The following is a 14997-nucleotide window of genomic DNA, read 5'->3' as shown; positions in this document are numbered from 1 at the left end:
TGCTGCTGGTTTGAGGACCTAATTGCTTGTCTCCAGCAAGGCTGACAAACTTTTTCTTAAAGAGACAGATGGTAAATATTTTAGGGTTTGAGGGTCGTACATTCTGTGCTGCAACAACTCAGTGCTGTCACTGTAGTGTGAAAATGGCCAAAGACAACTTGTAAACAAATGGCTGGAACTGTGTTCCAATGAAACTTTATTTACAAAAATAGGCAGTGGGTGAATGTGGTTCTTGTGCTGGAGTTTGCAGACCCTTGATGCGTAATACTGGTGAGCAGCGCATCTCTGCACCGGCCTCCATCCTGACTGATTGCTCTTGATACTTTCTGGGTCAGCTCTGACCCTTCTTTCTTAGCCTGGCCTTAGGTCCTCTGGTCCCAGTTCTCTCTCCTCTCCTTGCAATCCCAAACTATAGACAGAGCCTCTCAACTGTAATATACGATTACCATCAGAGAAAAACTGTACTCTCCCTAAATAATCACATTACTATATGCTATATACTATCTTAGAAGTAAACACAAAATTTTCCGTGAGTACAAAAGATAAAAACAGGAAGTAAGTATTTTCTTAGTTTGGGTGGCTCAAAAAAAACATCCAACACGAGTTAACACTTGACCTAAAATCCTAAACGAAGAATTAAGAATTAGCCAAGCACTTGGGAGAGGTGGGGAGGGATGCGGGAAGAAACCCCAAACAGAAGAAATCACATGTTGCAAAGACAGAGGTATGCAAATGCACATTGTGTTTGAGAAGCTGCCGTATAGTCAATATGGAATCGGTAAATGAAGCGAGGTGTGTGGTGATTTAAGTAATGCTAATTTAATAGGGTTGTTCTGAGGATGAAATTGGATCAGTCATCTCAAACTCTGAGTAGTAAGTTAGGAAAACGATAAGCCTGGAAAAACCGGCAGGGAATGGAAATCAAAGGGGCTATTTTTTATGTTTGGGATTCCAAAGGCAAAGGACATCTGGGGAAGAATTGTAGAAGGGGAGGGACAGGATCAGATTTACCCTCAGAGAGTTCACCGGTGGCCAACTGGGGATGGATGGGGAAGAATGGAGGCTGCCAGACCAGTTGGGAGACTGTGGCAGTCATCATGCTCTTTAGCTTTAAGGTATGGTAGCTCTGGAATACAGAGGCCCTGGTGGCCATGGGATTCTCAGAACCATTCTACAACGCTGGCTCTCAAAGCTCACCGGCTTCTCTCTGGTCTGCATTCCACTGGGCATCATTCACTCTTGTGCTTCTCTTCTCGACATCTCTTTGCACACAACAAAGGGGTTTTATTTATTAACAGAAGAGACTCTCATACCTCTGTCCTTTCAGTTGAAGCCGAGCTAGAGTACACTAAGACTAACAGCGTTAAATCATTGGCATGGCTCATTAGCCTGCTTCTGGAGAAATCAGGCAACCAAGGCCAAGAAGGAGGTTTTAACTTGGTGCTTTTTGAACCACAGAAATCATATTTGAATTCTCACAGAGCCAAGGGCTTGCCAAATAAGGTCAGAATTCACACACCCAGCTGAAAAGAATCAGGATTTGAGAGGCGATTGGGTGTAGCCTGCAAAAACAACACATCCATCTTATCTGAGTGAGAAGACAGCAAAACCCAGTGTGGCAAGTTTACCTTGAAGCCTTCATAATAAGGGATCGATCAGCCAGAAAGGAGAAGCGTGAGATTAGAGATCTAAGGGAACATTAAGTACTTTCACTAAGAAGACTCTAAAGATGAGTTGAGGGAAAATCATGAAAAACATATTCCCACCTTCATTTTTAAGGAGGATAGAGTACATTACGTTACACAGAGTGCACACAGCCTGCCTCATTTCCTACGCAGACGGGTCCTGAATACCATGCCTCCCAACCCCAGGGGCTGATCTCATGATGACTCAACTACACACGTGGTTACATTTTACTTTTCAAGTCACCAACATTTTACATACATTCTTGCTTTCTTTTAAACCATGCTGGCAGAATAACATACGGATTAGGAACATGAGATTTGGAATTAAGACAGAACTGGGATTTGAATCCCTGCTCTGCCAACTACTGGATATGCGTTCTTCAGCAAATAACTTAAGAATTTCTACATCAGCAAGATAAAGCTAATAATATGGCTGTACTAGAGTTGTTTTGAGGATGAAAATAGATTGTTTATCTTAACCTTTTTTTTTTTTTTTGAGTACAGGTAGGAAAAGATGTTGAGTACTTACCTAAGACCTAGGTATGTCTATATCTTTTGTATAACCGATTTGCTTTGTTAATGTTAATAAATTATATACATTGCAAAATGCAACAATAAATTGTAAAAAAAAGATGAGTAAAACATAAATAGAAACAGAAGTTATAACATTTTCTTGCTTACCCCAGTGGTTCATTTTGTGTACCCCACGTTAGAGGCCCCTGGAACTAAATAATCAAGTTAAGGAGCAGAGGACTTGAAGCTTAGTAAAGGCTCAAAAATTGGCAGGTCTTCTTAGTAGATAAGCTGACAGACTGCAAATGTTCTTAAGCAAACAGTAAAACAGGAAACTACTGGAATTTGAAACCACAAAATCACCAGTACATCATGTAAATTTTCAGCTAGTATGTTTCAGTTTTTAGTACAAATGAAAGTGATATGGGCAGCTACTAAGAATAGAAACGGGTAGTTTTATCTGAAAAAGTATTCAGTTCGAATACAGAAATTACTGTGAATTTGGCAGTCATAAATGTTCAGGAAAAGTTCTGCTTTTCATTAAGTTTTCTATTTCTCTAGGAATCCTCTACACCACTCCCCACCATATGTTGGGAAGGGTGCTGGACTGCTGTTAGTTACCCCGAGTGTAATGGTCGATCTGTATTATGCCACATCAAGGCAGTCTTTTAAAAAATCCCAGAAATGTCAACCACATTTTGGGGAGGAACCAAGGAAATAATGTATAAAAAAGATCACTAACTACCTCACTGTCCTATCTCAGGTGCCTATCGCAGAGCCCAGGGTGCTAAGCCCTGTCTGCAATGACATTTTCCAGTGTTCAAGTTTACTGCCTATCTCCCTGCACTGAAATGAAGACAGGGATTTTTCCATCCTTCCCCCCTCCTGTGCCCCAGAGCCCACAACAGAGCCTGACAAGTGCTGAGGCATTTGTTGTTGAATCTCTGCGACCAAGTGCGTCCCACATTCATATGTTAAATAACTAGGAAGACAGGTTTTCTTAAAAATGACTGAGTCTAAATTTCTAACGAATGCATTCTTTAAAATCCTTAGCTACCTTTTCTAACACATCCCTAAAGTAATCCTTAGTGACAACGCATTTGAAACCAACATCCTCAACGTGCAGAAAGCATGAACTATGTGGGTAACAGAAGGCAGGCTTTCGTTAAGCAAGCACTTACTAAGTAAATTTAGCCTTTGAATTAATTATTTAATTGACTCATTCATTTATTCATAAAATACTTATTCAGTGATTAATACAGGCCAGACAGGCAGTCTTGGAGACACAGAGATGAATTCGATAAAAATGATCCCTGCTCTCATGAAGCTTCAAGATAGTGGAAGATATATATTAACTGTGAATTATAAAATTTGTGCATATAAGACACAACACAGCTATCTGATTCAAAGGGGCGCTAAATGCTGCCAAAATTGTAGCTTTTTGATTACTCTTAAGCTCAAAAATGATCCTCTCTGACCCATAATTAATCTAAAAAACGTTAACAGATAAAAGTATGGGGTGAGTTTTGATTTTTCAAAAAGCATATTTTGTAATTTATGCCTCATAATAAGAGAAGAAGAACAATTTTATCACCAGGGAAATACTAGACAAGTATTATATCTCACTGTTTTCTGTAATGCTCAAGATAAATAACTTGCTTTCCTAAACATCAGAAGCGATTAGAAGGTAATTTATGCAATTGCATTTCCCTATTGAAGCAAATAAATATAAAAAATTTTCAAAAACTCTATTTACCACGAAGGAATACCTTCATATTTCAACCCATGGTTTAATTATAAAATATTCCCCAATAAGTAAGATCAAAGCCCTCTGTACCACTAATTTTCAAAGGAATCCAGCAGCATACTATGAGTATGAGGCAAATAAATTTGTGTCTTAGAAATAAATATAAAGTAGCAGATCAAAGAGGAAGGTGAGAAATTACAGAGAAACCACTGCTAGTGAAGTATAAGACTTGATAATTATTCTGTTATTTATTTGCAATTTTTTCCCGACCAAATAACAAATAAATTCTTAATTTAAAAAATAATATTTAAAAGCATAGACCAACACTATAAGTAGTTTCATAATCTAAATTACAAGTCCAAATACATTGTCTTTCAAAAGAAATAGGCTAAAAGAAGGTAAAACAGGTCAAGTGTGTTGTCTGAAAGAATGAGACAGCTGTAAATTCTTTCAATTGGTGATGAACAGAGACGAAAAGGTGTTTTCTGTCCACAAAACCCAAGTGATGCTACAATTCTCCTCAAACTGGGTCAAGACACCTCAAGTATCTGATGTGATTCTCACAATCCCTTTGGCATTTTAACTATGTGAGCCTTCTTGTTCCTGAATGTTTTGGGTTTCCTAGTAATAACTGTCACTTTCCTGACCTTTATTTAGTAAAAGAAAAAAAAGATGTTTCAGGAACATCCTGAAACAACTCATAGCATTAGAGAAATGATTTCTTTTTAATCCTGAAAAGTCTACCATCTGAATGCAAGTGTTGGAGCCCAAACTGTACAACTGTGTAGCAGAGATGTTGATGATATTTTATAGACTGATGTAAAAGTCCTAAATCCTCTAAAAATGACTGTCACTAGGGAAAACCCTATCCAGAGAACTTTTTCAAACCTTTCACATCCTCTCTCCTTTACTGTGCCCTGGAGGTGAAGGGGGGCATTCTGGTGCTCAGATGAGCTGGGTAGAAAAGTAACAAAGCATTGCACCAAGGGACACATGGCATTATCTTCTTGGATGTTCTTGGCTTATTTGGATACATTTTTTTTGGAATTATGCTAGGAGTTATAGCCCCCAAGGGAATAAGGCTTTTAACTAAATTTTGAAAACTGAATTACTTGTTTGAACAAACACTGGAGGGATAAGACAGACAGCAGGGCTTAAAAGTACAACCTTAATCATATTATAACATTTCCACTTATTTTGTAACATATTAAAAATACATTCTTGACTTCAGGAAAAGCTCTACAAATCTTCCACATTTTAAATGCCTTTAATGTAATGCTACCGTTAATGTGTCAATGGCATTTTGCATCATTAATTCAAATATGGCCAGAAACATCTTGTGTATGACCACAAGGAGGTTCTGATCTTTTGTTGAAAAGTGAGGGAAAATATCTATAGAAATTTTGAGAAGCACATTTCCTAAAAATTTCACACACAGACGGAATATTATCTGGTTTCCAAACTGTGCTCCGTGGAGCCCCAGCGTCCTGAAAAGCCACTCGTGGACCATGATGAGGGCAAGGTAGGGTCTGAAGGGAGGGCCAGTTAGGGGCTTCTCCCCACCTCTCCACTTGTTAACCAGAGCAGCTCTGCTTTTGTACATTACATATACACTGAAAATATATAAATATATTCAGGCAATATTTAGTTTGGAAAATGGGTTCTGCTCTTAGAAAAAAAGAGAGATTCGAAAACCACTCTCACAGTTTAAAAGTCATTATCTTACAAGTCCAATACTATGGTCTATATAAAAAATAGATCCCGGGCTTCCCTGGTGGCGCAGCGGTTGAGAATCTGCCTGCCAATGCAGGGGACACGGGTTCGAGCCCTGGTCTGGGAGGATCCCACATGCCGCGGGGCGGCTGGGCCCGTGAGCCACAATTACTGAGCTTGCACGTCTGGAGCCTGTGCTCCGCAACGGGAGAGGCCGCGATAGTGAGAGGCCCGCGCACCGCGATGAAGAGTGGCCCCCGCTTGCCGCAACCAGAGAGAGCCCTCACACAGAAATGAAGACCCAACACAGCCATAAATAAATAAATAAATAAATAAAAATTAAAAAATGACTAAAAAAAAAAAAAAAGTAAAAAATTAAAAAAAAAAAAAAAGATCCCAACCATATGAAAAACAGATTACAATAAATGAGTCTCATTTAAAGTAGCCAAGGAAGAAGCCAAAATGGATGCGCCTAGGACTATGGCAGCTAAATTTAAGTTAGAGTGACACACCAGCAGAACCTGTGCTGACACGCTGAAACCCGCCTCACGACGATGTGTGGTAACATTTCCCCACAACTCCCCCTGAATACCAATCCCAGCTGATTTTAACAAAGAATGGAAGCTCAGACCAAGGGAGACCTGCTGTCACCCCACAGTCCCCAAATGATCAGGGGGGAAAATCATTTTTCAGAAAAGCAGCTTTTAGTTGCAGGGACCCCTCTGTGTCATTGTGCCTATTCTTTTTCTTCTGAAAAGACCTCTGCTCTCCTTTAACTGGTAAAATAATCTTTTGAGGCTCATTTCAAAAGTTACCACCTCTCTGAAAGCTTGCTATGGTCCAAGTTTGTGGGTCACTCCTCTGGATTTCCTGGTGGAACTGGTTCAGACCATGACACTCAGAGGGCCACACTGAGTGTTCCTTATTTGGTTGTGCATCCCTGATACCTAGCATCTATTAACCGCTTAATGAAAGTTACTTAAGTTAATTACTGAAAGAAACGATGGTTTCAGGGGATGTAGAAAATCAGTCCTTATATGGAACAAGCTGGCTGACCACAGGAACCAATCTCTTCACCTTTCTGATTTTTCAATAAAAGAGAGCATGGCTTATCATGAAGTAAAGAGGAATTAGCTATACATTCTCTTTTTCATTTATTTTAGGTAAGAGACAGTCATAAGGGAGGCTTCTGTATCTGTAAACTAAAAATATATAAATACATGTAATAGAGTTCCCCAGGCAACTTAAATTTCAATGTGACTCGCGATCGCCATCTGCTGGAAGAAAGGTTGAACATCTGTTTTAGTTAAAAGAGCGAAGTCAAAATTTAATGACAGATATTAAACACACACACACACACACACACACACACACACAACTGTTAAACCTATAAAATCGAATCTATAAACTCTAGGACATTCACAGTAAAAATGTTAGGCACATTAAACATTGAACTCCAGAATCTGCTACAGTGCACTTCAAGTAGAAACAAAATTTAATGGTTAGAATCCACTTAAAATATTTTTATTGTCAGTTATTATATATTAATTCTACCACTGCCACAGGGGAAAAGGCTACATTATATTCAGGCTGTGTAGGAAAGGAGACAGGAGAAAAAGAATCATTTCCAAACAGTTTTTTTTTTTTTTTTAAACTTCTCAAAAGAGTAAGAAAAGCCGAAGATTAAGAATCAATACCATTAGTACTTTAAGACAATATGGGACTTTGGTTGGAGATATTGAAAGAGATTATGGTCATGGTCTCATAAATAAAAAAATATTTTATTTCACTAATATTTCAAAGACATAATCAATCATATATAAGGATATTAGAAAAGAAAGGGAAAGAGAAATTCAATAAATTGATTAATAACAAGTCTCCTGCTGTGTGTGCACATCTAAAATTGGTGGCGGTGGTGGGATTTATTGAGTTGGAGGGTTCCATACATGCTATCAGAAGTCTTCTGAGAAATAAGGAGGATACAAAATAGGTTCAAATATAAGGGAGGGATGAGACACAAACTAGCTTCTAAAGTGATCTCAATCCACTGAGAAGACAGGGGAACAGTATCTAGAGTCACAAGTGGCAACTGCATACCAGAGAAAACCACCTCCAGCTGTAACATGCCACTGCCGGTATTACACAGAGTGGGGGGCATGCAGGGAGAGGAAGGAGGGAAGGGTCCAGGGAGACATCCATGGTGTTGGCTACCATCCAAGACAGGAAGTACATTGAGAGGGACGAAGAAGAAAAAACATGTCGGTCGTCACTCATCTGAAGGCAAGATCAACTTGAAGCAAGCTTGAGTCTATGCCTTATAAACATGAGTATAGTTGAAGGAATTATGTAATTAGCAAGTTATTTAATGGAAAGTTAAAGGTTTGAATGAAGATACTCGAGTGGCTAAGAGTATGAACTCTGGAGCCAGAGTGAGAATTCTGGTTCACCCTCTACGAGCCGAGTAATCTCTGTCAAATTACTTAACCTCTCTGGTACCCTGATTTCTTCATCTGTACAGTTGGGATAATTAACACTACCTACCTCAAAGGGATGTTATGAAGATTAAATAATTTAATACAGGGGTCCTCAACCCCCCGGCCATGGACCGCTATGGATCCGTGGCCTGTTAGGAACCTGGCCCACAGCAAGAGGTGAGCGGCAGGAGAGCCAGTGAAGCTTCATCTGTATTTACAGCCGCTCCCCATCAATCGCATTACTGCCTGAGCTCTGCCTCCTGTCAGCATTATGGTGAGTCGTATAATTATTTCATTATATATTACAATGTAATAATAATAGAAATAAAGTGTACAATAAACGTAATGTGCTTGAATCATGCCGAAACCATCCCCCCTCCCTGGTCTGTGGAAAAATTGTCTTTCATGAAACTGGTCCCTGGTGCCAAAAAGGTTGGGGACCTCTGGGTTAATAGATTTAAGATTCACGTGCTAAAAACAGCACGTGGCACACAGTAAGTACAACATAAAAATGTTTTTTATTTTTAATTTAGGAAGCAAGATTTCTTGCTATTTATGCAGCATCAATCATAGTGTATCCATCATTTTTTTTGGCTGAATAGCCTTGGTTTCTTTGTCGGTAAAATGAGGATATTTATAATTGTGGCAGAAATGATGGATGTATCTAAGTGAACAATGACAGGCCAGGTATAAGCACTGGGTTGTTCACTTATACATTCTATATGATTGGCTATGGAGTCACACAAGCTGTATATTTATTATATTACTTTGTATTACACATTATACACCTTCATTAACTATATACACGCATGTGTGTGCAGCTTGTGTGCGTGTCTGTGTGTGGGCAGGAGGCATGCACACCTTTGGCAAGGGTATTGCTAGATGAGACTAAATTTGATCCAAAATTGTGAAAAGAGCCCAGATCTATATAAAGCAATTCCGGAGACTTTTCAGCAAAAACTTTAAGAGCTGTCAGTACTTAGACCGGAGGAGACCCAACAATTTAGCGGTGTGTCAAGATATTTTGATTTTAATTTTATTGGCCCCTTGAATTAAGACAAGTTTTCTGGAAACCAAACTTTCCTTACGGGCAAAACAGTCTTCCACGTACCTTTTCAATTAACTCGTAGCTCTCTTCCAGTTTCAGCAGCCTGTTCTGCACGGATGTGGATGCCCGCTGATAGACCGCTCGCCACTCCTGAAAGTCGTTCTCTGAAATCTCAGCCACGGCAAAACACAAAGTTCTTAACCCTGAAAAAAGGGAGCATACACCCCCCACCACAACATCAAATAAGATTCTGTTCAGAAGTCTGACACTTCCATTTTTTTTTTTTTTTTCCCCAGAGCACTGTGATATTTATCTGGTGCTCAGGATATTTACAGTTAGGTAGAATGATGCTGCAGCCACTCTGAAAGCAGTTTGGTAATTTCTAGAAATGTTAAACATAAATATATGACCCAGCAATTTCACTCCCAGCCATCTACCTAAGAGAAATGAAATCATATATCCACACAAAGACTTGTAGGTAAATGTTCATTAGCAGCACCATTCACACCAGACCCCAAAAGGAAACAGTCCAAATGTCCATCAACTGGTGAACAGATAAACAAAAACTGGTGTATCCATACAACAGAATACTCTTGAACAATGAAAAAGAATGGAGTAGTGATGCATACTGCAGCATAGATGACCTCCAAAACCATTACGTTAAGTGGAAGAAGCCAGACACAGAAGATGACATATTGTAGAATTTCATTAAAAGAAAAGTCCAGAAAAGGTAAATTTATAGTGACAAATAGTAGGTTAATTTTCCTGGGGGGTTGGAGTGTGGGTAAGGGGTGCCTGCAAACAGCATGAAGTTTCATTTTGGGGTGAAAGAAGTGGTTTAAATTTGGATTGACACTTCCATTTTCATTTAACGAAGTCTCATTTCGAAAACACTGATTCAGTTCAAACAACATGTTGAAATCTGATTCAAGTTCGATGGAACCTTAGTGTCCAATTCCCCAGCTCTTTTAATCCACCTCCATGCCTCGAGTAACTTTTCTAAAATCTGAACGAATCTTATCAGGTTATTCCTTTGCTTGAAGTCTTTTAATCGTTCCCCAGGATGAAGTCCAAACCTCAGAGTCTGGCTCAGTCACCACATATCAATTGCCTTCCACCTCATTCTCTGCCATTCACTTCCCATGGTAGGGTCTTTGCACAAACTGGTCATTCTTTTCTCCATTCCACCCTCTCCCAATCTCCCTCCGCTGCCTGCCTTGCATCTACTTTAAGACTCAGTTCTTAAAACCGTCTCTTTGAAGCATCTTCCTCTCACCCAGACCCCAAAGGCAGAAATCCCCAACACTCCTGTGGTACGAATGACAATGTTTCATATTGCTTTTCTTGTGATCTCCTACATTAGCTTGAAGCTCCTGAAGGGCAGGGTCCCAGAGTTCTTCATACCTGTAACTCCAGTGCTGAACACAGTGGCTTCACAGACGCTTATGAAGTAAGGAAGAGAGGGACCCCAGTGGGGTCTACTGGGAGAGCCACCTTCCTCTAACTGGGATATATGGTTGTATTTATTACTGCTCTTTTACCACTGTGAATCTGTAGTATAAAGAGTCTAAAAAACTGAGGGACAGTGACCAAAAAAAGAATACCCAACAGAAACACTCTGGGAAAACAATCACAGCTGATGTTTGAAGTGACCTACTTCTAGGGCTCAATGCCTGTCAATTTTATAATTCACTTGGAGGCTACCCTCAGCCAGAAAAAAGTTGATGAGCTGGAACAAGGAAGAGGCAGAAGCATTTGCCAGCCATGATAAATGCAGTTAACTAGGTTCCCAAGAAGACAATGTCCTCGCTCAAGGTCATTTAGCTCAGAACAATTAGGTGCTAGCGATCTCAAGTCAAATAAAATATGGCCGGGACCATGTCAGAAAAAGAAGCAAAGAAGAGGGGCTTCCCTGGTGGCGCAGTGGTTAAGAATCTGCCTGCCATCAAAAAGAGTCATGTATCACAATGTTCACTGCAGCTCTATTTACAATAGCCAGGACATGGAAGCAACCTATGTGTCCATCGACAGATGAATGGATAAAGAAGATGTGGCACGTATATACAATGGACTATTACTCAGCCATAAAAAGAAACGAAATTGAGTTATTTGTAGTGAGGTGGATGGACCTAGAGTCAGTCATACAGAGTGAAGTAAGTCAGAAAGAGAAAAACAAATACCGTATGCTAACGCATATATATGGAATCTAAAAAAAAAAAAATGGTTCTGAAGAACCTAGGGGCAGGACAGGAATAAAGACGCAGACAAAGAGAATGGACTTGAGAACACGGGGAGGGGGAAGGGTAAGCTGGGACGAAGTGAGAGAGTGGCATGGACATATATACCAAATGTAAAATAGGTAGCTAGTGGGAAGCAGCTGCATAGCACAGGGAGATCAGCTCGGTGTTTTGTGACCACCTAGAGGGGTGGGATAGGGAGGGTGGGAGGGAGATGCAAGAGGGAGGAGCTATGGGGATATATGTATATGTATAGCTGATTCACTTTGTTATAAAACAGAAACTAACACACCATTGTAAAGCAATTATACTCCAATAAAGATGTTAGAAAAAAAAAAATCCGTCTGCCAATGCAGGGGACACGGGTTCGAGCCCTGGTCTGGGAGGATCCCACATGCCACGGAGCAGCTGGACCCGTGAGTCAAAACTACTGAGCCTGTGCTCTAGAGCCTGTGTGCCACAACTACTGAGCCCACGTGCCACAACTACTGAAGCCCGCACGCCTAGAGCCTGTTCTCCGCAACAAGAGAAGCCACTGCAATGAGAAGCCTGCACACCGCAGTGAAGAGTGGCCCCCGCTCACCGCAACTAGAGAGGGCTGTGCATAGCAGCGAAGACCCAACACAGCCAAAAAAAAAAAAAAAAAGAAGAAGCAAAGAAGATAGGACATAAAGTGGCCAGAGGACTCCATCTTCCAAGAAAGGAGTAGGGTTGTTCCCTGCCAGATCACTTAGAGTAGAACTGAAATCTTTGGGCCATATTAGGACATGTTTTTCTCTTCTGGAAACCTGGCTGGGAACTTACCCTGGGGTAGCCATGGTGCACAAATGCTTCTCACCTAGGGCCAGAGAGAAAGGGGTGGAGGTGGAGGCCAAGCCAATTGGAATGTGTCTAGGAGCTGGAATATCTTTAACATCACAACCAGAGAGGAGAAAGATGCTACCCTAACCCTCCTCAAAAAAGGAACCTGTGCTGTGTGCTGGGTAGGCTGTACCCGCCAAGCCCCTCTGAAGTTGCGCCTCATGGAATCTGAACTCTACAGACGTATGGGTCTTCATGCTCTTCCATTTTTGGAGGAGAAATGGGAGAAGGTTCTTCATGTTCCTGCTTTATCAAAGCCTAGTGCTTTTAAAAACATTCCTATCTTTCTGCAGCTCGGATTAAGAGGAAAAGGATTGGATCAGAGGTCAGGCTTGGTGCCACTGGCAACAGTTCCAGCAGAAGCAGACAAGAGTGAAAACTTGGATGGGAGATTCAGATACGGCGCTGGCCCCTTTTGTTAAGTTTAGAGATAAGATTCTATAAATTCCTGTAGGAACTGACCCTAATGCGTAACAACTCTCACTTCCTTTCAACTCATCTAGATCATCTCCCTAGACTACATTTCAGTAGAACAGAGACAGAACTAAGCATGTTTGCCACGGATTCTCAGGTCTCACACAGAGCCTGGCAGGTGGTAGGGGCTTAATAAAAAGTTCTGAGTTGACACTAAGTTGAATAACTATTTTAATAGTTACAGAGCTTTATTTATTTCTTCTCCTCTTTCTTAAGATTAGAATACCCAGTTCTTCAACTCTTGTTTCTTTCCTTCTGCATTGCTTGAGCTATAAAGCATTTAAACTGTAAACAGAGAGAGGTCTGGCCATCGGCTGGGGGGTATCACATGACCAGTGACCCACACTCTCCAGCTGCCCAGGGTTGCCATGTGGGGAGTGTCTCCTTGCTTCCTTCTCTGCCCAGGTCCAAGGCTGTGGGTGGCGCAGGCCAGACCAGGGAGCAGCCTGGCACCTCCTGAGTGGCGACCCAGTAGCCCGCTTCCATCTTTTCCTCAGAACCTGCCCCTCTTTCTTGGCAGCGAGGCAGGGCCCAACTTCCTCTACAGTAACTTAGTTTCTGCGCACTTTTCACTGATCTCAGAGGTGCCCGTGAGGTGCAGAGTAGTAAGGGACAGAGCTGTTGAGGGAGCAGGGCTGAGAAGTCCCTCACACCCTCCAGCATGGCCTTTGAGCCAGGCCTTAGGGACCATGCCTGTCACTTGTGGGTGCCCTTTGTTACCATTTGTGTGTTTGAAGAAAGTCTGGGGGCTTCCCTGGTGGCGCAGTGGTTGAGAGTCTGCCTGCTAATGCAGGGGACATGGGTTCGAGCCCTGGTCTGGGAAGATCCCACTTGCCGCGGAGCAACTGGGCCCGTGAGCCACAACTACTGAGCCTGCGGGTCTGGAGCCTGTGCTCTGCAACAAGAGAGGCCGCGATAGTGAGAGGCCCGCGCACCGCGATGAAGAGTGGCCCCTGCTTGCCGCAACTGGAGAAAGCCCTCGCACAGAAACGAAGACGCAACACAGCCATAAATAAATAAATAAATAAATAATTAATTAAAAAAAAAAAAAAAAAAAGAAGAAAGTCTGAAATGCTGGAAAAAAAAAAAACCCAACTGTAAGCAGTATCTATCCTAAAAAGCAAACAGATTTATAGGCCCTACATCCCCTAAAACGTGGGAACAAAGTCTCTCAAAATTTTAATAAATACAGGAGAGCGAAATAAAAATAATGGGTGGGAACAGCATAGAGTATAATCTAAATTATCAACGTTCATTTTTATCTTACTTTAGGAATCTCTAAGTAAAATAATAAGAATGATCCTGTAAGATATTAGTAGCATATGATTTCATTTTATTTTAATCATGCTTTATTGCCATACTACACTCACCTTCTGTAGCAAACTGCTCTAAATGTTTTAGGGTAATTTCTTTGTATTTTGAAGTCTCTGCCAGTCGGTCATAAATTACAGTGTCCTAGAAAACAAACAGAAGGTATAACACACTTAAACTAAGAATTCTGAGTTTAATAAAGTTGATGTTGGCAACATTATTAGCAGCAAATGAGTATTAAAAAAATCACTTTTAGCATTAGTGTTGAAGCACAAAATATTTTCCCCTAATAACACTGTTTCCCTTATGACACTAAGAAATAAGGTTCTAATCCCATATTTTCATCTTTCTCCTTTCTGAATAAATCCATAGTTACTGCAATGTTCAAAACCTCATATTCTATCAATACTTCGCCTACCTGTGATGTGCTGCAATATCTCCCCCAACCCCTGAAGATTTTGCAGAACAATGCAGTATTCATAGGTGCTATAAGGAAGAATGGTCCAGGACTCAAAGAGTTTGGGAAATGCTGGGCGAAACAAAGCTAAAGAGCTTGCCCTCCTGCAATACTTCTCAGAGCCTTTAAAACGCTAATGCGCATGGTGGTTCCAAGGGGGCAGTATGGTACATGCCCCAAACTTACTACTGAACCTTTTAGAGGTTAGGGCATCTTCATGGGATTGGTGCTCACAAAAGAACAAACTCTGAGAAACACAGGTCTAAATTCATGGAGTGGGCTGGTGGGTAGAGCAGGGAGGATCTTGGACAAACCTAGCATTGCCTTGCAGATGAATATTTCTGATTGTGTCGCCTTAGCTTTACGACTCAATTTATTTAGTCTGTAAAATTAAATTACCGGATTATCTTTAAAGTCCCTTTCAGCTTTAACTTCAAGCATCAGTACGCTTCTCTAATTTTTGCCCCTTTGTAAATT

The 14997-nt window shown here is 40.9% G+C and overlaps 1 protein-coding gene across 7 annotated transcripts in view; it reads right to left on the bottom strand.

The window, feature by feature from the left end:
• ATP8A1 (ATPase phospholipid transporting 8A1) overlaps nucleotides 1-14997 on the bottom strand; it is a 237728-nt gene that overhangs the window by 108596 nt on the left and 114135 nt on the right. For all 7 annotated transcript variants that reach the window (XM_082464159.1, XM_082464158.1, XM_082464162.1 and 4 more), the window contains 2 exons: nucleotides 14123-14207; nucleotides 9244-9383 (listed from right to left, as the gene is read on the bottom strand). In XM_082464159.1, the coding sequence (XP_082320285.1) occupies nucleotides 9244-9383; nucleotides 14123-14207 (225 nt within the window). The remainder of the gene's footprint in view (nucleotides 1-9243; nucleotides 9384-14122; nucleotides 14208-14997) is intronic.

This window comes from Balaenoptera physalus, assembly GCF_965194825.1.
Source record: "Balaenoptera physalus genome assembly, chromosome: 5".
NCBI classification, from domain to species: domain Eukaryota; kingdom Metazoa; phylum Chordata; class Mammalia; order Artiodactyla; family Balaenopteridae; genus Balaenoptera; species Balaenoptera physalus.
Note: the sequence above shows the minus strand (reverse complement) of the source record. Positions and strands in the feature narration are given on the sequence as shown.